General features: G+C 48.5%; 1 protein-coding gene across 1 annotated transcript in view; it reads left to right on the top strand.

Annotated features, from left to right (window-relative positions):
* The window catches only part of Galnt14 (polypeptide N-acetylgalactosaminyltransferase 14), a 198,825-nt gene that overhangs the window by 103,919 nt on the left and 71,814 nt on the right, over positions 1 to 23,092 (top strand). Inside the window, exon 2 of the mRNA XM_026401244.2 lies at positions 19,727 to 19,896. Coding sequence (XP_026257029.1) covers positions 19,727 to 19,896 — 170 coding nt within the window. The remainder of the gene's footprint in view (positions 1 to 19,726; positions 19,897 to 23,092) is intronic.

Raw genomic sequence — 23,092 nt, 5'->3', positions numbered from 1 at the left:
TGGGTGGTAATTAACTCTCACCATGCCCTTCCTCCATCTCCCATTCTAGATCCATCTCCTCCACCTCCATTCAGTCAGGCCCAGGCACCTTTCCTGGTGGGCTGATCCCTGAGACTGCTGGTTGCCACTCCAGGATCCTGTGTTGTGTTCTTGTTTTCTCTCCTTCATCTCTCCCACTGTGGGGCCCTTTCTCCATCTTTCCTCCATGACCTTGACACTTGGAAGGTGAAATCCGTATTTCAGTTGGATTTCTCTGGTGTTCCTTCTTCATCAAATTGTAGTTAAAAGATTTTTGACAAAAATACCAGATGTGATGTCGACCCCAGCACATCATTTCATAGATACATCATATGGATTTATCTATTGCTGATGTAATCTTGATTGCTTGGCTAAGATGGTGTACTTTCCCCCTTTGCATTAATAAATATCTTGGGGGGATGTATTTGAGACTAAGCAAATATCTGACATGGCTTGGGCATTAGTCTGCTGACTTTAGGATAGGAGGATACAGCTTTTCCTAGACCCTTCTATAAGGTGGAGTTATCTCCTTCCTTCTTTTTTTTTTCTCTTATATTGGTTTGAAGCTTTTTTATTTCAGTTGAAACACACAGGGAATACTGAGAATTACACATTTCATAGCGTACTGACTATAAGACTTATAAGACTATAAGACAGTACCAAAGCTCAGGAGAGGTATCTTACCAATGTTCCTGGTCTTGAGATGAGACAGGAAATTCAGTATCATAAAAGATTTTTCTTTTCGGTTCTTTTTTATTTGTATGTGTTAATTGTACAGAATGACAGGTTTCATTGTGGCATGTCACCTGCCTATGACATAATTGCATCAGCTTCACTCCCTAGTGCCTCCCCTTCCCCTCCTGCTCCTCTTCTTCCACCCTGTTGGTCTCCCTGCGACTTCATGATGACCTGCTCTTTCTTTCCTCTCTTGCCTCCACGTGTGATACTTCTTCTGAGTCTGGCTCGCTTCAGCTAACATGATGCTCTCCCATTCCATTTGCTTTCCTCAAAATGTCATAATTTCGTTCTTTTCTTATAGTTCAATACAACTCCTTCGTGTGTATCTGCCACATTTCTTTGTCCATTCATCTGTTGACCGACACCTAGGTTGGTTCCACGACCTGGCTATTCAGAGCTCTGCTGTGGCTAGACGGGAACCTCTGAAGGAGGCCGACTTTAATTCTTCTGGGTAGATACCAAGCAGCAGCCTTCTTCAGCAGCTCTGCAGCAGGTGTGGGTTTGGGGATGCCCTGTGCAAGTTGCAACTCAGGGACTGGTAACTCTCAGCTGTCCCTGGTAGGAGTGAACTGACACTTCTTTTAAGACCAGTGGCCCGGTGGATTCTGTCATGGGCCCCAGGGCTTAAGCCCCTCCCCACCTTTTCTCTTGTCCCCTCACCAGCTAATTTGGCCTTCAGTGTCCTGTTTCCTTCCCCTTTCTCCTCCTTTCCTCTGATTTGCTTCTTGAATTAATTATGACAGCAGAGACTCATGCAGGGGCAATTGAACAGAACTCTGCAGACACGGTAGACCCAGAGGCGCTGTAGAGAGTACCGATTCTCACACTCTTGTTTGACTGAAGAGGGGAGAGTCACAGGGAGCTTAAGCTCAAGTGACTTGCTCAAGGCCACACAGCTAGTGGATGCCAGACTGGGCCTTTGTCTTGGCTGCCTGACCAGTTTCCAGTGGGTTCCACTCCTCAGGGCTGGTTATACAGAGGCCCTCAGGGGGAAGTGCCTGTTGATGGGCACGGGGCCCTTTACCCTGCTCCTGCCAGGAGATGAAGTCTCTTCCCGTTTAGTCCTCAGCTCCTCTTCCTCAGTCATGGGCACAGGGATTTGTCTTCTGCCTTGTTGGAGACCACCAGAGGCCCCATGCTTCTCTGTGGGAACAATTTCTTTCTCTCTTGGAGTATTGGGACAGGGACCTTAGTGAGAGCCCAGAGTCCCCTACTAGCTGTCTTGTGCTGGATCTGGTGTCTGTCTCCCTGACCCACCACCTTTTTTTTTTTTTTTTTTTTGGTGTGGAAGGAGTGTGCACTTCTCTCACATTGTCATCCTCCTCTCTGGTCACCATGTGCAAGTCACTATCTTCACATATGACATTTCATTTACTCCTTAAACCCAGTGACATTGATTATAATTCTCCCCATTGTGTAGGTGAGGGCACGGAGGCTCCAGAAGCTAAGTAGCTCACTCCACATCTATTTTCCTTCCTCCTCCTCATCAGCCTTGCTGAAAGTTCACAGGGAGAGAAGCCTGAACCAGTTTTCTGCATTATCATTATTTTTAGGTTGTCAGAATCTGTAACACTTTCATAGCATTTCATGATCGCCCACATAGCTGTTTACTTTTAATTTCATAATTAAGTAGATTCCATGATCCAGGTTCTCACCCTCCAATCCTGGTTTGTTTTTTTTTTTTTTCATTTTGAACCATTTCTTCATTGACCAGATATTATTATTTAGCAGATTCTTCAAAATGGGCTCACAGGTGCTGTTCACCCCTGAGCTCTCGGGTGGTGGGAATGTCCGTCTCTGGTCTTGGAGTGTGAATGTCACTCAAGCTGGTCCAGTGCTCTGGGGCCACACCTGTGCCTGCCCTGTGGCCATCATCTGGGTGTCCTTTGCCACTGGATGTGGCTATGAGGAGGCTTCAGGTCAGCTGGATTTTTCTTTTTGCAGGTGGCTTGATTCTGCCTCGGTGCCTGATGATTTCTTTCTTTAATTTCAAAGTGTGAAACCCAAATCAGGAAGTATCCTCATGTCGCTGGTTGTGTGTTAATTTTTTTATGGAGCATAGCTTGCTCTTTTAATGTGCAGATTCAGTTCTTTATTCATTTTAGAAGACTTAAAAGCAAGAATACCGTGCTGTGTTCCATCTGTTTCTCTGCTTCGGGTTCACCGTTTCTCTGTGCTGGCTGGATCACCTTTGCTGTTTCTGTGTATTTTCTTCTCTCCTCCAGTTGCTTTAACAACCTGCCTCCTTCTCCTCCCCAGTTCCAGTGATTTGTCCACGGTTCTTCCACTCGTGGGTGGCGGAGCCTGGACTGGAAACCTTTAGTTGGTATCAATAATTAGACTTCCTGCTGTGTCTGCTCTGCTGCTTGGAGTTTCTGCACTCATTATTGGTTTTGTAAAAGTATTTTGTATTTCTCCATTTTTAAAAAATCCTTTATTTCATTGCTTTGGTTTATCAGTTCATCTTTTTGCTCTTCTCTTATTAAATTCATGCTCTTAAATTGTTCTATAGCATGAAGCATATTTGAGGATTTCCTTCTGTTCCAGAGTGGGAGAGCTGGCCTGAGGCTGTGAATGGTCTTCCTTAGGATACCTCTGCCAGGTGCCTGGGGCTCAGACAGGAAACCCACATTCCTGCTTCCAAGGCATAGGAGTTGGGGGCAAGTAGGCCCAATCAACAGGCCATGACATAGGAAGAGGGGACACTTGTAGGTAGCAAGGACCAGATTCACTTAACTTACTTTGAGTCATGGTGGTGGCAGTTTCATGTAAGGATATAAGTGTGTGCAATCAGGATTCCATCAGATGAGGCCCAAAGTCCAGGGCAGGACTGGATGGCCATGGTGAAGAACTTGGCCATTATTTTGTGGATGGGATCCACTCTGCAACTGTGTAAAAAGTCAAATATAAGTCTAAAGACATAAATCCCCAGCAATATCTGTTCCACTCTGCATATCATCATGCTGGGAGATAGGACACCAAGGGGTGGAAGGTTCTGAAACACACCAACGTCCCCGTCTTTCTCTACTCCCTGCCCACCTCAAACACCTTCAGCTTCTGGAAAGCCTCCAAGGGATACTCCACCTCCTCCCAGTGGGCCTCTAGAGGTGTGTTCCAGGGCCACCCAGATGATAGCCAGGGCCAGGGCAACCTGTCAGGAGGACACATCACAAAGTTGTTGCTCTTTTAAACACAAGCAGAGCAGGGACCAATTATGGGGTTCCTGTGCACAGCAGGCCTCATTAACACACTCAGCATGGGATGGACAGAAGCTTGTAGAACTGGAGAACCAGCTTGAGCCCCCTAAAGCAACTGGGAGGGAAGAAGGGAGGACATCCTTGGCCACTTTGGTGCTCAGGGGGTCTTTGCAGAGAGCCACCTCTCCTCTATGCCAGACTTGACTGCTGGGAGCCTCTGTGGCTGCAGCATGGCATGGGATCGTAGGTTCTGTAAACAGAGTTTTGCATCTATATTTCCAAGAAAGATGTTCTGGGAAGAAGCACTGTGGCTCCCATCACATGGGGCTGGGTGTCCTCAAAATAGTTAAGACTGCCTGATAGATGGGAGACTCACCAGAAACCCTGCAAGCTTGTGATTGGCCCAGGGATATGCAATGGGGAGGGGGAGGGCAGATCTGTAAGTGAGTTGTCCAGACTCCCTCCGCGACTCCTCGCTCCCTCTCCTGTGAGATCACCTGACTGACATGTAAGGGTTCGACTATATTTACTGAGCGCTGAAAGTGTGGATGGCATGGTGCGCAGGGCTAGACTACCCTTAATGCATTTGATCCATAAAATGGTATCACCATGTTGCAGAGTGCACTGCAGTGGCCCTTTGGAGGGAGAGAGGTTAAGTCACTTACCCAGGGCCAGAGATAGGACCTGGAGGAGAGATGCAGATCTAGCTCTCCTGGGCGTCTATGCTTCCTTCCCTCCCCCTTTTGCATGCTCTTGTCTCAGTCTGGTCCATCCCTGAAGCTGAGCCATGACTTGCCTCCTCCCTGCACCTCCCTACATCTCTCCCTGAAGAGTCTAGCCTTACTGGTCTCCCTTCCTGGATAGCAAGGCCACTGACAGTTGTTTGTAGGTAGATGGTACTGATCCAGGTCGTGCCACTTCTCACCCTTGAGCACTTTTATTTATCTTCCCTTAGCCCCTCTGCTTGTGTATGACACAGGAATAATGATATCCAAGTCCTGGGGCTTTTGAGAGCAGATAATGTCCATTGAGTCTGGATTCAGCACATATGTGAAGGCCTCCAAGGTGCCAGTGAGATGGTGTCTCGAGAGAGACACCATCACTGTTCTCAGAAAGGCCATGGCCTGGTCCAGAAGCCAGGCATGAAACATTCCTAGGTAGGCTGTGACTGTGACTCCCAGGGGGCATAAAGGAGGTGTGCCAGGTCCAGGAGAGCATAGAGGGGACCTGATTCAGCCTTGAAGATTCTAGAAGACAGAACACTTAACTTCAAGCCAGATGGATGAGTAGAAATTGATCAGAAGAAGAATATTCTATGCAGAGAGCCCAGCAGACAGGGAGGACTGTGATGAGAGATCGCATCTTGCTTTACAAGCAGAAGAAAGTCCAGGGGGGCTGTAACATAGGAGCTCAGAGGGAGGTGGAGGAGATGAGGCTAGAGATTTGCAGCCCAGATCAGGCAGGGCCTTGGGGGTCACAGAAAGGAGTGGGGATGTCGGTCTGAGCACAGTCTGTTTGAGCCAGAATGGCGACCATGGCCTTAGATGTCTATGTGTGTGTGTGTGTGTGTGTGTGTGTGTTTTAAGTCACAAGTACTTTAATTTTTAAAGACAAGTCACTTATTTAAAAAATAAGCAAATGGAGATCTACTTTTAAGTTGATATAAGTAAAAAAAAATTAAAAGGCACCATTTTCATAGGTGATGTGCTGAAAGTAAATGCTACATTCGAAAATCTCAACTACGACATACATTTAGCAGTTGGGCACTGCTCTCTAAAGTAACATTTGACTGTCACAACTGTTTGACTTTAAAAGGTTAACCAGGGGCTGGGATATTGTGGCTCAGCAATAGAGCACTTGCCTAGCACATGCAAGGCGCTGGGTTCGATCCTTAGCACCACAAAAAAATATATTAATAAAATGAAGGTCTTGTGTCCAACTTAAAAAAAAAATTAAAGGTTAACTAACCCAAACAGTTTAAAGAGTTTTAGTTTCAAAAATCAACAGTTCAGGGCATGATTTCTACATTACAAGTTCTTGACGTGCCAATAGAAGTTTTTCAGTACAATTTTCCTCAACAAAATTACAGCACCCAAGCCCGCTCGCACCCTTGCCCTCCCTCCTTGAACTATCAGCAGGCAGCGTCTTGTTTGTGTGGCTGGACCGACTCCTCTTCCTTTTCCATTCGGGTGGGCATCCGGGGCAGGGCCAGATTCACTGAGGCGTATTCTTGCAGGTTGACAGATCCTCTCAGAGGATCCTCAGGGACAGCAGCTTCAAGGTGTCTGGTGCCCACACCTGAAAGGCCAGTTGACTCATCTCCAGTGCAGCAGACGCCTCTCCGCTGGGGAGAAACAGCCCAGCTAGTAGAAAGATGGAGAACCAAGAAATTCTGTCCCTCCTCACCTACCATGGCCTGGGGACTTGAGGGGACTTGAGGGGTGGAGTGCAGAGCCTACTGAGAAGGCAGGAGGCTATGCCAGGTGTCATTTTAAATAAGAGGACTTGGGAAAATGAGTCAGAGGGACCAAGAATGGAAGTACAGAATGGTTAGTGGAGGTTGGCCTGGTTGCAGAGTGGGAGAGCAGGGTAGATGTGGAGACGTGTTGGGGACAGGATGTGGTGATGGGTTAGTGTGGGAGCGGTGTGGTCAGGGTGAAGGTGAGGGTGAGGGAGAAGGACCTGTCCAGAAGGACTCTCAGATCCCCTGGTGTGGGCTGCCAAGTAGCTTTGTGCCATCTCTTCTCTTGGGAAAGCCTGGAGGAGGCCCGTGGTGACTGGCAGGTCAGAGTCCCACTGGGAATCTGTTCCAGGGGAGATGCTTAGGAGACTTCCAGGGGGTCTGTCATATAGACATTTGTTTAATAAGTTAAAGAGAAACAGCTGGGAAACTGTTTGAAGCCACAGTTATGGGAGAGATCTTCTATCCTTTGGTGAGCGCATGGGAAACCAGGGAGGGAAGGAGATGGAGAAGATTGGAGAGGAGAAGGCCAGAAAAGAGGGCTCCTGAGGGCAAGGAGCAAGAAAAATTAGAAGGGGGCTTTGCTAGGGGGTGGGATGGTGCTCAGAGGTCAAGGAAGATGAAAGAACAAGATAGTGGCTCATGTTTGGCACTCAGTAAGTGTTCAATAAATGTGAGGTCCCCCCTCCATTACTCTGTCTTTGGTTGCTCTCTTAATTCTGAATATCCCTAGGCCTTTTCCCTCAGATTGCAATATATAGAATCCAAGAAATAAGGAGTGAATGGCAGGACATGGTAGTGCACCTCTGTAACCCCAGCAGCTTGGGAGACTGAGGGAGCACCATAAGTTGGAAGCCAGCCTCCACAACTTAGTGAGGCCCTAAGCAACTCTGCATGACCCTGTCTCAAAAAAAATAAAAATAAAAATAAAAATAAAAAGGGCTGGGGGTATGGTTTAGTGGTAAAGTGCCCATAGGTTCAATCCTGGGTACCCCCTCACACCCACCCCCACAAAAAAAAAGGAAGGAAGGAATGAAAGAATGCACACATGCAGAAATCAAACGAATGACAAGTGAAGTTTTTATTGGTGAGCCTCCAAAGTGGCACCCCGGCGGCCCAGGGCATTGATTTTTGACCTAGGGCTGGGCCACATGCAAGCTTCCTGGGAACCCATGGTCCCTGTCTAGCAGAGGGCCCTTGGGAAGCCTCTTTTCATGCTTGTCAGACATCCTGGCCTGAGCAGCGCCAAAATGGTCCCCCTGGCCACCCGGGCAGGGAGCCGCCTTCCCCAGCAGGTCGCTGGAGTCCCTGTCGCCTTCTCTCCCCAAGCACTGTCGACTGCACTGTAATCACACAATTATGATGCCATTAAAATGTCACATTTGAAGAAATCCATATAAACAGAGCATTAACAACCGCTTGAAAATTGTAGTCTTTAGCGCTAATGACCTACTTTCTCTACGCGCCGCGCCCACCCGCCACCTCCACTCCGCTGCCTCTTTCTCCTGCCTGGATTCCAGAGGCAGGTGAGGAGCTGCCTGCAGAGCCTGATGTTGAATGTGCTGGGAGAGGCTCTTTAATGGCCAGGAGCCACCAGGCCAGGGGGGCGAAGGAGATGAGAGGATGGCAGCCTAAGCAGATCTGAGGTTCATGAAAGAGAGGGCCCCCGAGAGGACTGGGTCCCAGGGAAATCCAAGAGCCCAGTGGCATTGAGAAATTCAAGGCTTGGATTTATTCCATTGGCTTTGACGTCCTCACCCTGGGAAGAAGAGATGAACCCTGAGCTATAGTGGTCAGTCGTAAAGCATGACAAAATAGCAGGAGGGACATGCCCTGTTCAGAAGTGGTGGCCAGAGAGCTTTGCTTCCTAGCTCCTGCGAGGGGAGGGTGAGGACGAAAGTGGGCAGAGAGGCAAGGGGGTGATAGGGGTTTTGGTAGTGTGTGTGTGTGTGTGTGTGTGTGTGTGTGTGAGAGAGAGAGAGAGAGAGAGAGAGAGAGAGAGTTTTTTTCATTTTTTGGCACTGGAGACTGGACTCAGGGTTGCTCTGCCACTGAGCTACATCCCCAGCCCCTTTTTATTTTGAGACAGAGTCCCACTAAATTGCTCAGGCTGTCCTCAAATTTGTGATCCTCCTGCCTCAGCCTCCCGACTCAATGGGATTATAGGTGTATACCACCGTGGCTGGTGGTTTGGGGTAGTTTTGACCTCATTGCTCAAAATATTGCCTTGGAAAATTATTCAGATGCTGAACTTTGTCTCTGGAATCTAATTTTAATGCACTGAAGAAGCAGATTACCAAAAGGACTCTCCCAGTGAGTACGGTTGTGAAGTAAATCAGAAGCCAGAACAGGTCTGACAAAGTGATTCATCTCTTCCTGATGTGTTTGAAGCACATCTGGGTCCTGTACAGTACCAGGTTGGATGAAAGTTGAGAGTATGTCTGTCCACTTCTGAAAAGCAACCTGAGGGCCACTGTGGAGAAAAAGAAGTTGAATGGGAGTGGGGGAGAGGTTCTAAATATCCCTCTAGCACTGAACACCCCTACAGCTATTCAGATGGACATGCAGACCTTGTCCAAAGCCCAAGGATGGTTGGTGACAAGCATGTCATTTGTGACAAGCAGTTATTGGTTCTTCCAAGGACAGCATTGTTTATATAAGCGAGTATATCATAAATTCCCTTTTGACAGTTCATGTAAATGTCCTGGAAGAGTCTGCTGCTGTGTTGTGGAGATGGCATGTATGGGGGACAGGCTCATAAGGTTTTCAGTCTACTGCCATCATCACCTACCTGCACTGTCCCCAGCAGCACTCAATTTGCAGGCAGCCCATCCCCCTCCACATTCAGCAGGCTCACATGGTGTCTGGGAACTATGGGTCTGTTTTTGACATGAAAAGAGCCCCTTTCATTAAAAGCCAGCCAGCAGCCCTCCTGGAGTCCCCGGAGATAAAGTCGATTCAAAGTCATTGCTCCAACCCCACACCTACAGATTCAGCGGCTGACCTAGTTTCGAGGCAGCCAGAGGGCATCTGGATGTCACCTTATTTACTGAGCAGATAGGAAATGTGCGACGCTCTGGCCTTGCTGCACACGGTATCTAGGTATCTCAGGAGATCAGTCTTCCACCTCAGGGGCGCAGAAGAGAGGGGAACAGCTTCTGCTCAGCTGAGAGTGGGAGGATTTTCACTGAAGTCACCTTTGGGGAATGAGTGACAAAGACTTAGGGGACATTTGACTCTGAAACTCTCTTTCTAGCTGTATTCTGGTTGAGCACCTTTTGGCTTATGGATGAGGGAAGGAGTTTCTAGGCTGCCCTTGACCAGAGGGTGCAGAACTATGCTTGTGGCCAGGGCCCCCCACTCAGCCTACCTTTGTCTCTACCTGGGCTGGGGCCTCGCTTCCCTGATGATCCTGGGTCTGCCAAGCCCTGGCCCAGCACGTGCATGGAGTCAACCTGCCCAGAATTAAACCCAACATCTACTTGCTGTGTTACCTTGAGCCACTCTAGCTCCCCAAACTTAGTTTCTTCTCCAGGAAAGTGAAATGTGGTAAATAATTAGGTTTGAGTTTTGAAGGAGTGACATTTTTAGGTGGAACCTGGCATGCAGTGAGCCCAGTGAGCGCTGCAAAACGATCATTTGCTACAGTGGTCATTGCTATTTGGGGTGATTGTGTCCAGTGTGAGAAAGTTCTTTTACTTGGGCTTCTCATAATTTCCCATCTTGATATCTCCCAAGAAATAAAATCTTCTTTGCCTGAGAAGAGGGAGATTTAAGGAAGCTTCAAATCCTGCTAGCCATGCTCTTTATGAGTGGAGCAGTTAACCTGGGCATCTGGCCCCAGGGGAAGCAAAACCCAGGAGGCGTGGAGAAGATCTACTGGGACTGACAAGGCTCAAAGAGAGGGCCAGAAGGTGAGCAGCTAACTCTGAGTTCAGGTTCCTGGGCCTTCCGGGTGCTCAGGGTCTCAGGCAGTTTTGGGCTTCTGATCCTGCCTGGTGTCTCCCCAGAATCACCCAGGACAGTTCCACCTCCTTGTGCATAAAAAGGGAGTCAGCACAGGGCTCCATTTCTGGCCTTCTAAACCGAGAATAACCTTACCAGTATGTATTACGGTTGTTAAAATAGATTCTTGTTTTATCATTCGCCTGGCACTGTGCTTCCCGCCCCGTGTTTGAGATGGAGACTTGGGGTAGAAAAAAGACCTCCAAGCTGCAGGAAGCATCCGTGTTGATAATGACCCATCCCTATAGCCAGACTGTAAGGTGAAGAAGCATCTAGTCGCCTGTGGATGCTGTCAGGGACCCCATTCTCTGCCGCAGGGAAGGCAGAAGCAGCTCAACATAAATTGGCTGAATGTAAATTGCATTTTCCCTCTATTAGCATTCAGCCTCCAAAATAAATAATAGTGACCACAGTCAAGTGGACGATAATAATATGTTACATATGCATTATGTCTTACCAAGCAATTTTTCATACCTTATCTCACTTCTGAGATCTGATTGGAGCTCATAAAACCGGACCGGAGGAAGATTAGTGTTGCCCTTGGGATGGAGTGAGACACTGAGTGCAAGAGTTTGAAAAGACAGGCTAGGCAAAGCCAAGTTCAGGGCCTGGCTTTCTGGAATTAAAGGATCATCCCTGGGGCCCTGCTTCCCCCTCTTGGCTCACCTCCACTCCTCTCCTGCGCCCCACCCCCAACACACACACTCTTGCTGCTGCTTTTCTGTCCACAAGAATTGGATTGAAATGAACAAGGGACCCTTGAAGGAGAAAAGAAGTCACAAAAGCACAAGGCTTGCTACGATTCATTTCCCATTTATTTGATGCTTCCCCTTCTGGTGTTTCTTGACCCTTTTCCATTTATTCCTTTACTGTCATAATCTGGTGGCCTGCAGTCAAAATCAGCCCGTGGGCACATTTTGTTTGGCCCAAAGGGAGGTTTAAAGCAAGGTAACTAACTAGGCAGGTATTGTGCGGTACCTACCAGATACCTCCGCTCTCACATTTCCACTCACAGGCACCCAAGGCCTACTCATTGTGGCTCCCCTAGATACCCTGGTTCACTAGGGCCCCTTGAAAATTGTTTGGCCCCATAGCTGTTTCTTGCAGCTCAAGAGCTTTCTGATGATGCCTGATGATATTTCCTGGCCCTGTACAGCAAGCTAAGGGGACAGATGTACAACTCTTAGAGAGGGTTCATCTATCATCAAGAAATCCAAGTCTGGTTTTCACTGTTTTTATTGTTGTTGTTTGTTTTGTTGTTTCTCTTCTATAAGTGTTTTTTTTTTTTTTTTTTTAAAGGTGGGCCTCTAACCAAGTGCTGGAGGCCACTCTGACTTTGTTGTTGGGCTACACTGGAAGGGTTTGGCCTCCCTCTCTGGTACCTCTGCCCCTCGGAGGTGACTGACACATCACCCCGTAGATACACAATGAGGTGACCCTGTGCCCAGGATAGCTCAGCTGTGCACACCAGAAATGGCATGTCTCAGTGTCCAGCTCTGTTCAGCTGGAGGCTGCCCTTCCAGAGCCACTTCCAGCTCTTCCCCTACATCCAGTCCCTCCTTTTGGGCTCTTCTGGGTGCTGGTTCCTATTGTTAGCAATGCTCTCCTCTAGCACGGGCCTTCTCTGTGCCACTATTGGGTCTACTAAACCCCCCTTTTCCCCTGCCACATGAGGATACTTGTCCCTGCTTGACCTCCTACTCTCTGGGTACCGGAGCTGGACAACACTGACTTCTTGAGTTCCAGTGACCACCCTGCTGTTCCAGTCCCCGAACACAAAGGGATGAAGAAATAAACAGCATGGGCAAGGCCAGCTCTCTCCCAATTCATCAGCAATCGGGATGTATTCTTCAGGAAAGTGACAAGCGCTTCCATAAAGGAGCTGCAGGTCTAGTCTTTGGTGGTGGGATTTCGGGATGTTGATGGGCAGAAGCAGGCCCATCAGCACTGGGGCTCACGCGTCCTGACACGTGCCTGGAGCTGGCCGGCCCTCTTCCCCTGCCATGCTGACTTCCATTTCCCCTGGCACCTCCCTCTCATGCTAATTAGTAAGCAAATTAATCTCCGTCTAAGGTCTTAATTGTGTGAGCTTTCTTTTTTTCTATTCCAGAAACAAAACCTGGGCTTTCGTCCATTCAGCTAATCATATTATATTTCACAGTTGGAATTTTCAGGCAATTATAATAATTATCGGAACTTCTTCTTCTTCCAGAACGCTCGAAGCTCCCCCCAAAGTTGTATCTGCACGTGGCACTCAAATGAGATGTGGGTGGTGAGTGCAGGCCAGAGGGCAGGTGGGGAGGACAGAGGGAGGCCAAGGTCACTCTTGCCCTCAGAGACTAAATGAGATGAAAATCAAAGGAAGAAAAGCCCAGCATGAGAGAGGGGTCCAGGCTTGGTGTCCCAATCTGCAGACGCCTCAGGGGCTCAGAGGTCCCACAGAGGGGCAAAACCCAGCAGATCCATTTTCTAGCACCTGAGTGTTAAGTTAGGAAATTGGAAAAAAGGACAGGAGGGGGAAGAAGAAGAGTAAACTCATCCCTGTTGAATGATATGCTATCTCATCTGGTCTGAGAAATAGCTCTTTCCTCCTCTATTATATGTCCATTCTATCTATCAAACCCTTTAAGGAGTGACGCTCCTATAATTAATACCAACCATTAAACTACAACATTGAAGGAGCAATTGTCTAATTCCGAGGAAAATTTAAATTTATGACCAGCACCCGAGATAAAAATGAACACTCAAGAAAAGGAGAGAAAACCCTGCAGAAGATAAATAGAAAGCCAAGTGGGATATTGACTTGATCCTTCTCCAGTGCGGGGTAATTTGGCTTCTAAAGTGAGTTAGATCATAATAAATTAAATTTAGATTTCTGCACATCAGTTAAATAACTCCCAAGACAGAATTCCAGTGAGAAGAGGAGGTGATAATACATGGAGGAAATATTAAAATGAAGATCTGATCTAATAATCCATAATTGATGTGCTGTCCCTCGTGAAGGGAAAGGATTTTCCAGCTCTTTCCTTTGTTAGGAGCCCAGGTGGGCCAAGGGCTGGTGGCCCCTCCTTTGTTGGAGTTTGTCCTGCCCATTGGGGGAGTCTGTGACCAATAGTCATTCTTTCCCAGAGCATCCCCTGTAGGAAGGATTTACTGTAGCAGGTTAGAGCCCTGTGGGACCATTTGTACTCTCTCCCTGTGCTGACTGCCCTTGCTGGCTGGATAAAAGTACAGGGGTGAGCAGATCATTAGGTACTTTTTGAGACTAACTGGCAGGAGGGCAAAAGGGTCCTGTGGTTATATGGTAACATCTGGTGTGATGGAAGGGACACATTTTAAAGTCAAACTCTTGGGTGATAATTTTGGTAGTGGACCGTATTGATGTGCTCTTGAGGAAATTCCTCTGTTTTCTCCAGACTCAGTTCTTTCATCTGTGAAGTGGGAACAATATGACTAGCTCACCCACTTTCTAAGGGTAACGATGATAAGACAGCCAAGTGAAGATGAGCTGCAGACTGTAAACATTTCTCTTTGGCCTGGGTGGTGTTGACTTCCGATTGTTGTACTTTTCATTTTTAAGATTTCTGTTTGGTTTGTCTTTGAATCCCTCTGGCCATTTCTACAGTCGTATTTTGTTCTCTGTCTGGTAATTTCTGTATTTGAAGCCCTTGGATGATGTCGATTTTTTCTCGGTCCCACTGATTCTTGCCTGTAGTGACTTGTTCCCTTGTGCATCTGGTAATTTTTTATTGTGAGTTCATCTTTTATTGACCTTCATGGGAGTCTTGGAGCCTAATTGGGGATGCTTTTCTCCAGATAGGATTTATATTTGCTTCTTCCAAGAGCCAGGGGTACAACCCACCTGGACCATTCCATTCTTTTCTTGAGGTCCTAAGTTTAACTTGTCCAATTTTGGGGGAGTCAGGGACCCAACTTCTCAATGACCTTTCCCCCCAGGGAAGACTCACATTTTGTCTTTGCTTTTCATTCAATTACCCCAACTGTAATTGCAGCACCCTATATTTTCTCTGGCTTTGCATGTTGAAGATTTTCCTTCTGGAAAGCCCTACAATACATCAAAAACTATGCTTATTGTAACTTATTTAGGTTCTAGTTGTAGGTTGGCATGAGGATCCCTGTGGGTATCTGGTCTTCTGGGAGCTCATGGAAATCAGGAGCACACTGGGTGGTACTGGGGATGCAGCGGCTGTGGTCCTGGTGGCAGCTTGGATGTGTGCAGGTGAGAGCTCAGCCCCACAGCTGGCTTAGAAACTGCATCTGTAAGAAAGACAAGCTTCATGACAGACACCTGGCTGTTGTGTGAACTTGGGAACACACGCCTCAGTTTCCTCATTTGAAAATTGGGAATAGAGTTTGCTGTTGTATTATAGATTTGTGGGGGTTTGAAATAAATTTCAAACTCCCCCCCTCACTACTTCCCTCTGAGGTTCTGACAAGGGGACCTTTAGTAGTTAGTTTTATGTGTCAATTTGGCTAGGTCATAGTGCCCAGATATTTGATCAAACATTATTCTGGATGTTTTCCTGAGAGTATATTTTGGATGACCTTAACGTGTAAATAGGTAGACTTTGAGTAAATCAGATCACCCTCCATAATGTGAGTGGGCCTTGTCCAACCAGTTGAAAGCCTTAGGAGTTGTACAGTGACTGACCTTCCCCCAAGCAGAAAGATATTCCACCAGTGGGGACTGCTGTCCGTCTCAGACTCCAAGTTTCAATTGTGTAAGCCAGTACCTTAAAATAAATCTATTTCTCTTTCTTCCCCCATCTTTCCTCTCCGTACACACACATATACCACACACAAGCACGCACACGCACACACACGCACCCTATTGGTTTTGTTTTGCTGGAGAACCCTGACCAATACAGGAATACACTCAATAATCAGCAAGTGGGAAACAACATTAATCTTCTTAATGTCATTCCTTCAGGCCAGTGAGCCACCCTCCAGTGCCAACATCAGACTTCTGGTACAAGCTGCATTGGACAATGTGGAATTGCCTGAGAATGAAGTTGGGCCTCCTGTTTCCCCATCTTGAATCTAGACTGAGGGACCAGCACACCCAGGGGTGCCTCTAGGTGTGACCGTGAAGCAGATCCTGGGTGAGACAGGAGGTTTGCTTCTGGAAGTGGTGTGCTCTTCCTGTGTGGGCATGAGCAGAGCAGTCCTGCCCATCAGATTGGCACGGGCAGCCCCCGCTGGTGAGGTTAGTCCTGCCCTCCCTGGAGAGGGGAGGCCAGGGCTGTGGGGAGCCCCTGATGGTGTTTCAGTGATCAGGTTACCAGTGCCAGAGACGGGGGAGCCCCTGGTGCACCGACCTCCGTGCCAGATTTCACCAGGCTTTATTTTGCCTTACGTGGAAAAGTGATGGGGTGGGGGTGGGCAGAGGAGGATTCTTGCTATGGAAATAAAATATGGTATAATAAGTGCTCAGTGAATGGGGGCATTACCATAGGCACAGCATGTTCATGGGACAGCTCCTATGAAAACTTGATGTGAAAGTTAGCCTTCATGGTGGGTGATGTCCCCTTCCTGCACCATGCGGTCCAGTCCCTTGCTGAACCCATCTGACTTCAGTAGGTATAGAACAGCGTGAGCCTCTGGTGCACTTTTTACCCTCATAGTTTGTTCCTGTCTGTGGCCTTGGGGGGCCTGCTGGAGGATTAATTAAATCAGCGCTTTCATCCTTCCCTAGCTGGCGAGCTTGGGCAAGCTGACCCCCGCCCACCCTGCACAAAGGGGTTGTGTGAGGGGTGTGTGACAAGGTATGTGTAAGCTTCTGGGTAAAATTTAGAATGTCATTATTTTAAACACACCTTCACCATCGTTTAATATATTCAGATGTCACTGTAGGAAAGCCCAGCTCCCAGCACAACTGACACCCCTCCAGGGGTCTCAGTGCAGCGAACTGGAAAGGGACTCTGCACATGTGACATCCTGAGGGGACAGTCCCCTGCAAGGACGCCTGCCACTGACTGTTCATGCGATTTCCCTTGCCAGCCTGGCTGCTGCTCTGGCTTTCCGGGGCCAGAATTCCAGCTGAGTTCTCATAGCAACTTCTCTAAGAGGCAGACCCTGCAGAGATGCCCGGGATGCTCTGCTTCCTGTGGGTGGTAAGAGCCAGGCTGAGCCAGCAACCACGGCCTGGTGCCATCGTGGCCCTGGGTCTCTGTTTGGTATGAATAAAGAGTAAGGGCTGGGATGAGACTAAGAGGTGGTTACACCTCCTCTTCCTGTCCCCTCATGTTGTCATGGGTGCCTGCCCTTCCACCTGATTCTCCAACAGATGGAAGGAACCATCCAGTGGCACCCAGGAAGGCTCTGCTGTAAGGCTCAGGTTAGGTGACTGCAGCCAACGATCGACTGGTCTCATTGAGGGAGTTCTCTTCCCTCCACTCCCACTCTACACCTGTGGCTAGAGACATTTTCTCCGGGGCCTACTTCCTGAGACCTAGCTGCATTCTAGATTTTTCCTTCATCATGTCCTCTTTGTGATCCCTGTTCCAGCCTTCCCCTCCTGAGCTAACCATGCCCCGAGCAGAGTCTCTGTCTCTGGACCTCCTGCCTGTGCTGGTTAATTTTATACGAGGCTCAACCTGACTGGGCCACAGGGTGCCCAGTCATTTGGTCAAGCTGTATTCTGAAGGAGTCTGTAAGGGTGTTTCTGAATGAGATTAACATTTGGGTTGTAGACTGAATAAAGCAGATTGCCCTTCCATTGTGTGTGTGTGTGTGCACACGCGTGCATGTGGGGGCCGAACATCCAGTCCACTGAAGAAGGCCCCATAGAACAACAAAATTAAGAGGGAACTCCTCACCCAGCGTCTTGGTGATCCCAAAGATTTGGGAGGCTGAAGCAGGAGGATTGCAAGTTTGAGAACAGCCTGGACAACTTAGCAAGACCTATCTCAAATAAAAATTTAAAAGGGCAGGGATGTAGTGAAATGGTAGACCTCCCCTCTCCCTCCACCCCCCCACCCCCGGTTCAATCCTCAGTGCAAAAACAAAAAAAAAAAAAGAGGGAACTTCTGCTTGACTGACTTTGAGCTGGGATGGTTTTTTCCACCTAGGGCTTGAACTGAAACACCAGCTCAGCTCTTCCCGGGTCTCCAGTCTGACCACCGCAGGTCTTGGAATTTGTCAGCCTCTATAATCCTTAGCCAGATCCTTATAATCTTCCTATGTAAACTTACACACACGTGTGAATGTGCACACACACCTTATTGCTTGGCCTCTGTTAGCCTAGAGGACTCTAACATACTGTCTTTTACCTGGCTTGTTGCTACACACTTATTTACCCCTCCTATTGTCCCTTACACAAAGTAAAACCCCTTCTCACCCTTCAAGATCTAATTTATTTGATACATCATCCAGAGCTGTCCCTGTAGCCCTCAATCCTCTGTGCTTTCACAGCGTGCCATGAAGCTTATGTGGTTAACTCCCTTTGTGTGATAGCATAGGGTCTCTATGGTATCTCTGCCACCTTGCCACCCCCTTGAGGGCGGGCCCTCCTCTCCACCTCCCTACTCCTTGGCTTAGAGCAATTTAAGGGATCACAACTTACTTCGAGAATTGCAATGAATGAAGCTGGAAATGAGCCAGTGGGAGACAGTTCCACGGCCCTTCCCAGGAAGATGAGATGTCAAGGTCACCCTGGGGAGATGTTCCAACCAAAGGTGACAGCTGTCAGACTCTGACAATGCATAGCACAGGCTTGGGGTTTCACACGCCCACTTAAATTCTCCCTAGCATGTTCTGGAGCAGCAGTATCACAGGACATTAATAAAATCAATTATTGGATAAAAATCACTGGTTTCCAGAGCTTCATCTTGTGCTATTAGCAGGAGAATGCTGTTTCAAAAAGAGATAACAAAGAGGGAGGGAGAGAGATCAATTACTGGATAAGATCGCGGGTGCCCAAGATGAACGTGCAGACTGGCGTGGCCCCTCTTACCTGCCACAGCTGCCACGTGCCTGCACCACTGTTGGCTGAGCCTGTCCTGGGCCTTCCCTCTCAGGTTCCCAGGTGCAGGAAGCACACCCTGCTCTGTGATGGGGTGCAGCTTTCTGTGCTCCCTTAAGACTTGGGCAGCATGAGACACTTGCATGACGATTTGGGTCAGTGACACATAAATGAGCGGCTCCATCTCGGTGACGATGCCAGCCCCAGGCCACCAGCCCTCCTGTACCAAGTCAGAACCCCATCAATAAGTTCTTCCTAGAGACACAGCATTCATGGTGCAGATGAACCTGAAAGGTCCCAGGTCCTTTTAGATACAGACTGTTCTCCCCAGGGGTAAAAGTAGTAACATCCCTTGGGAAATAGCATCCAAATGTAAGCATCTCTCTTGCCCAGCCAGGAAGTCCAGCCCTGCTGGTGGAGAATCTCTGTAGGTCACAGAGCTGGTGAGTCAGGGGGTGGGAACCAGACATCCTGAACTCTGGTGGGAGGCAGCCCCTTGTCTCCGAGGCTCGAGGGGCCCAGGAGGCTGTTCTATGCCTTGGATTGCACCATTTTGGTAGTGTGCAACCCCACACAGCCCAGTCACCTACATGGAACCCTATCTTTCCTGCTCAGCCGAGGGTCATGGTGAGTATGATGTGAGATCATGAAAACAGAAGCCATCTGACACCTTCTAAAGTGGTGTGTCCACGTCCATATACAGTGAGGGTCATTACTCACTCTGCCATTTTGATGCTTCCTAAAAACAGTCACAGATTCTTGGGTTGCCCAAAGAAAGGACCTGTCACATGATGAGGACACACTGTTATAGGTGGGTCCCCTTCTTTCTGTCACCACCTTTCCTGTGGCAGGGGAGGAGAGAATGGTGGTCATTGTGTACCTGCTCTGTGCCAGCCATGGTGCCAGGTGTTCTCAGATTGCCCTGGAGAGATGGCCTCTGGGGTCAGGACGCCAGAAGGTCCCAACGCTCCCAATTGTGGGATCTTGGCCAGGCACTTACCTGTCTCAGCCGTCTCCTCTGTATGATGGGAATCTGAGCCATGTCCATCTCAGATGCAGCGAGGATGACATGAGATGAGGTGAGTCAGGGTCCCAGGACAGTGCCAGGTGTGTATCGCTCACTAAATGGTGGCAGCCATTCTTGTCCTTGTCCTGTTTGTTCTTGTTGCTGGTGGGTTTATTAATATTCTGTCTCCGGCCTCACCTTTGAGCCCAGCGTTGCTGAAACCACCTTGATCTCCATGGTTGGGTGCTGAGAGATGGACAGGGGGCTCGTGGAGGGCAGGGAGCCACTCTTACAGACTTTCTGTCCTTGTCACACAGCCTTCCGACGCTGACTGGGAAGACCTATGGGAGCAGTTTGATGAGCGGCGGTATCTGAATGCCAAAAAGTGGCGCGTTGGCGAAGATCCCTATAAGCTCCATGCTTTCAACCAGAGGGAGAGCGAGCGGATCTCCAGCAATCGGGCCGTCCCGGACACTCGTCATCTGAGGTGCTTCTTCTTCTCCTAGGCCACTACCCCCACCCCTCCCTGCAGTCAGGTCAGATCAGCAACAGCCTTGATTTGGGGGCCCACTGTGTATGCTGCCCAGTGCCACCAGCTGGGGCATTTGCTGCTGGTTGGACACTAAGGGTTCATGATGTCTGTGCAGCCATTACCGTGAGCCACCCCTAGGCCCCCCACTTTCTACCATGAGGTTGGGGGTGTGTGCCTACCCCCACCCGAGGTGACACTTGTCCTGAACTCATGGAGACTATAAATGCATGACTGTATATTTTTCCCTGAGAGATTCCCAGAGCCTGGCCTGCCTTTCAGAGTGGGAGACAGCAGGATGGACATACCCCATGGAAGTCAGGCTGGAGTCTCTCCTGTCACTGGGGGAGACCCTTTCTGAGATAGCTCTTGCACATTTGCCATGTGATAAGAGAAGCTAAGGGGCATCTCCATGTGCCATTGGTTCTGTCCTCAGCAGAGGGGCCCACTCACCCAGCTTCCCTCTTGCTACCTCTTGATCGGGCCACCCCTTCATCAGGTGACAGTGATCAGGTGTGGCACTATGCAGAAAGCTTTGTTTCTCAACAAAAAGAGACTTTGTGGAGATGCTTGATCTCAGGAATAACCATTCCTGGTGTCATGGCAGCCCTTCTGCTTTCTGAGGGGGCTTGAGCAAGCAAGCCAGGCCTAACTCCAGTCCTCTCCTGGGCTTCCTGGCCTCTGCCCTGGGAGTCCAGAGGTGTCATAGACCTGTGTGGACGCATTCCCTCTCTGTTGCAAGTCACAGACTTTGTGCCAAATAGCAAGCTGCTCTCTGGGGATGGAGTTTGAAGGCAGTGTTGACCAAGAGGCTGTAGTACTGGCCTTGGATTCTTAGCTTCCTATATTTGTTTGGGTCTTTGGGTACCTACATATATAAAATTGGGGTTTATGCACAGGGAAGAAAGAATTTCCATGACTTATGAAACTAGTTACTTTGGTCGTTCTTAAATTGGCACTAGGTAAAGGCTTGTGGACTCAGTTTCCTTGATGAGTTTGCACAACTCAGAAACTCTGTCTCACATGGCGTGTATTCATGGAGCCACGGGGCCAGTTCTTGATAATCACCACCATTCCCAGAAGAAGCCAGAATCTTGATTTCCCTGTGAATGTATTGAGGGAGATGAACTCGATATTCTGGCTTCTTCTAACCCAGACAGTTTGCAAATTTAACTCTCCCCTCAAGGTACTATGAAACCTTCCTTAGGAGCAGCGCATGGCATCCCCTATAGCAGAATTCCCATGACGTGGGCCATACCACTTCCATTCTGCGGGCCTGATATCAACTTAAAGTCAGGGCCCTAAATTCCTATTTAAATTCCTCAGAACTTATCTTGCTTCTTGGTATTTGTGAGAATTTTATTTAAATATCAAGTTATTGTATTTCCCTGAGCAAAAATTATGTAAAAGAGACCAAGGAAGAGGGAGGACTGAGAAGCCCCCTGGGTGTCATGCAAGTAGTTTGTCCCTTGTCCTAAATCCAGATACAGAGGCCCTCGGAGGGACAAAAGGAGGCCTCCTAGCCAGGAAAGCTGCTGATGCATCAGGACAAGAGCCCTTCAAGAGCACCTGGGACTGGTCCCACCTGCAGAAAGTAGCTCCATGAATTCTCCATGAAGGTGCACCTGGGGGCACTCAGAGCAGGACTGATTTCCACACTGCCACTCATCTCTGATCTGAGAGTGAGAAAAGGGCATTTTTGCAAGGGCTGGAGTATGCTGTGGTAGGTGATAAAGAACTGAACCTGTCCCCAGGAGTCCAGCTCACCAGCCTTGCTCTGGGCTCTGCACCTCACCCAGCGGACACTCCATCTGTTAAGGAGCTGTGTTCTGGAAATGCTGCGAAGAGGGAAGAGAGGATTTGGGCAGAATTTAGGCACCCTTTGGGGAAGACAGAAAAGGAACTTGTATCAGCCATATGTCTGCCTCAGGGCAACAACCTTGCCCTGCAGGAGCCAGGATTGTTACTTGAGAATTTTGGGTTTATAGAACTTACTCTGAGTATGCAGGAAGAAGAAGGGATAGGGGTTGAGCTAACTTGGGGTTACCGAATACTAACTTAGCGCCAGGATAGAACTGGAGAGGCATCAATGGGATCGGCTCTCCTGGGGTCGGGTTTGGTAGAGTGCACCCCCTGCTGGAGTCACCCGTAGTGATGACAACTTCAGAGGCTGCCAGCAAAGCCTTTCTTTCCTCAGATGGGCCCTAGCTAGAGGACCTTTCTCTTCCCGCCCTTGCTACTCAGGGACACTAGCTGAGGTTGGAGTCCCTAATCCCTCCCTGATTCCATCCTCCCTGTTGTACCCTGAGTTCTTCCTGAGGCAGCACCTGAGGTTTTCCTGCCTGGGCTAATGGAGCCCTGGGGCTCATTTTTGGACCCTGCCATGGCTCTGACCAGCCATGTTTCCTGGGGACTAACAGCCTGCAGATCAGGGATTCTCAACAGCAGCACGACTAACATTTTGGCTTAGATAATACTTTGTTGTGCATGAGTCCTGTGCATGGTAGGATTTGAGCACAATCTCTGGTCTCTACTTCCTAGCATACCCTCTCCCAAGTTGTGACAATCAGAAACACATTCAGACATTGCCATGTGTCCCCTGGGGGACAAAACTGCAGTAAAGATAACTACTGTAAATCTGACTCTGCTTTTCACCTTGATTCTCCAAAACCGAACATAAATATGTATGACCAACCCCATCGCTGGCAAGATAATGGGGCAAACCTCCTCAAAGCAGAATTTACTCAGAGGTTCAGGACAGGGACTCCAGGCTCAGACTGTCCTGTTTCAAGTCCAAGCTGAACAAACTTGAAGAAGTTGTCTAGCATCTCTGTACCTCAATTTCCTCTTTTGACAAACAAAGATAAAATTAACAATAATGATCCTGCCTAATTTGGATTTTGTAAGGATCAAATAAAAAATACGTGGTAAAGACTGACCTATTCCAAAGTAAATAATTCAGAAAATTTCAGCATGTTGCAACCAGACCCCAAATTAAAGAAGCACCAATATCCCAAGAACCAGGAAGAGGCATTATTAATAAGATCATTGAGTCGTTATGCATGGCAGTGGGAGCAGGGAGAATAGACGTGGGCTTCAAGGTCAGGCTCAATGCCAGAGAAATGGGATCGAGTGGAATCAAACCCCTGCAGTG

This window comes from Urocitellus parryii, chromosome 12, assembly GCF_045843805.1.
Source record: "Urocitellus parryii isolate mUroPar1 chromosome 12, mUroPar1.hap1, whole genome shotgun sequence".
Classification (NCBI taxonomy): domain Eukaryota; kingdom Metazoa; phylum Chordata; class Mammalia; order Rodentia; family Sciuridae; genus Urocitellus; species Urocitellus parryii.
Note: the sequence above shows the minus strand (reverse complement) of the source record. Positions and strands in the feature narration are given on the sequence as shown.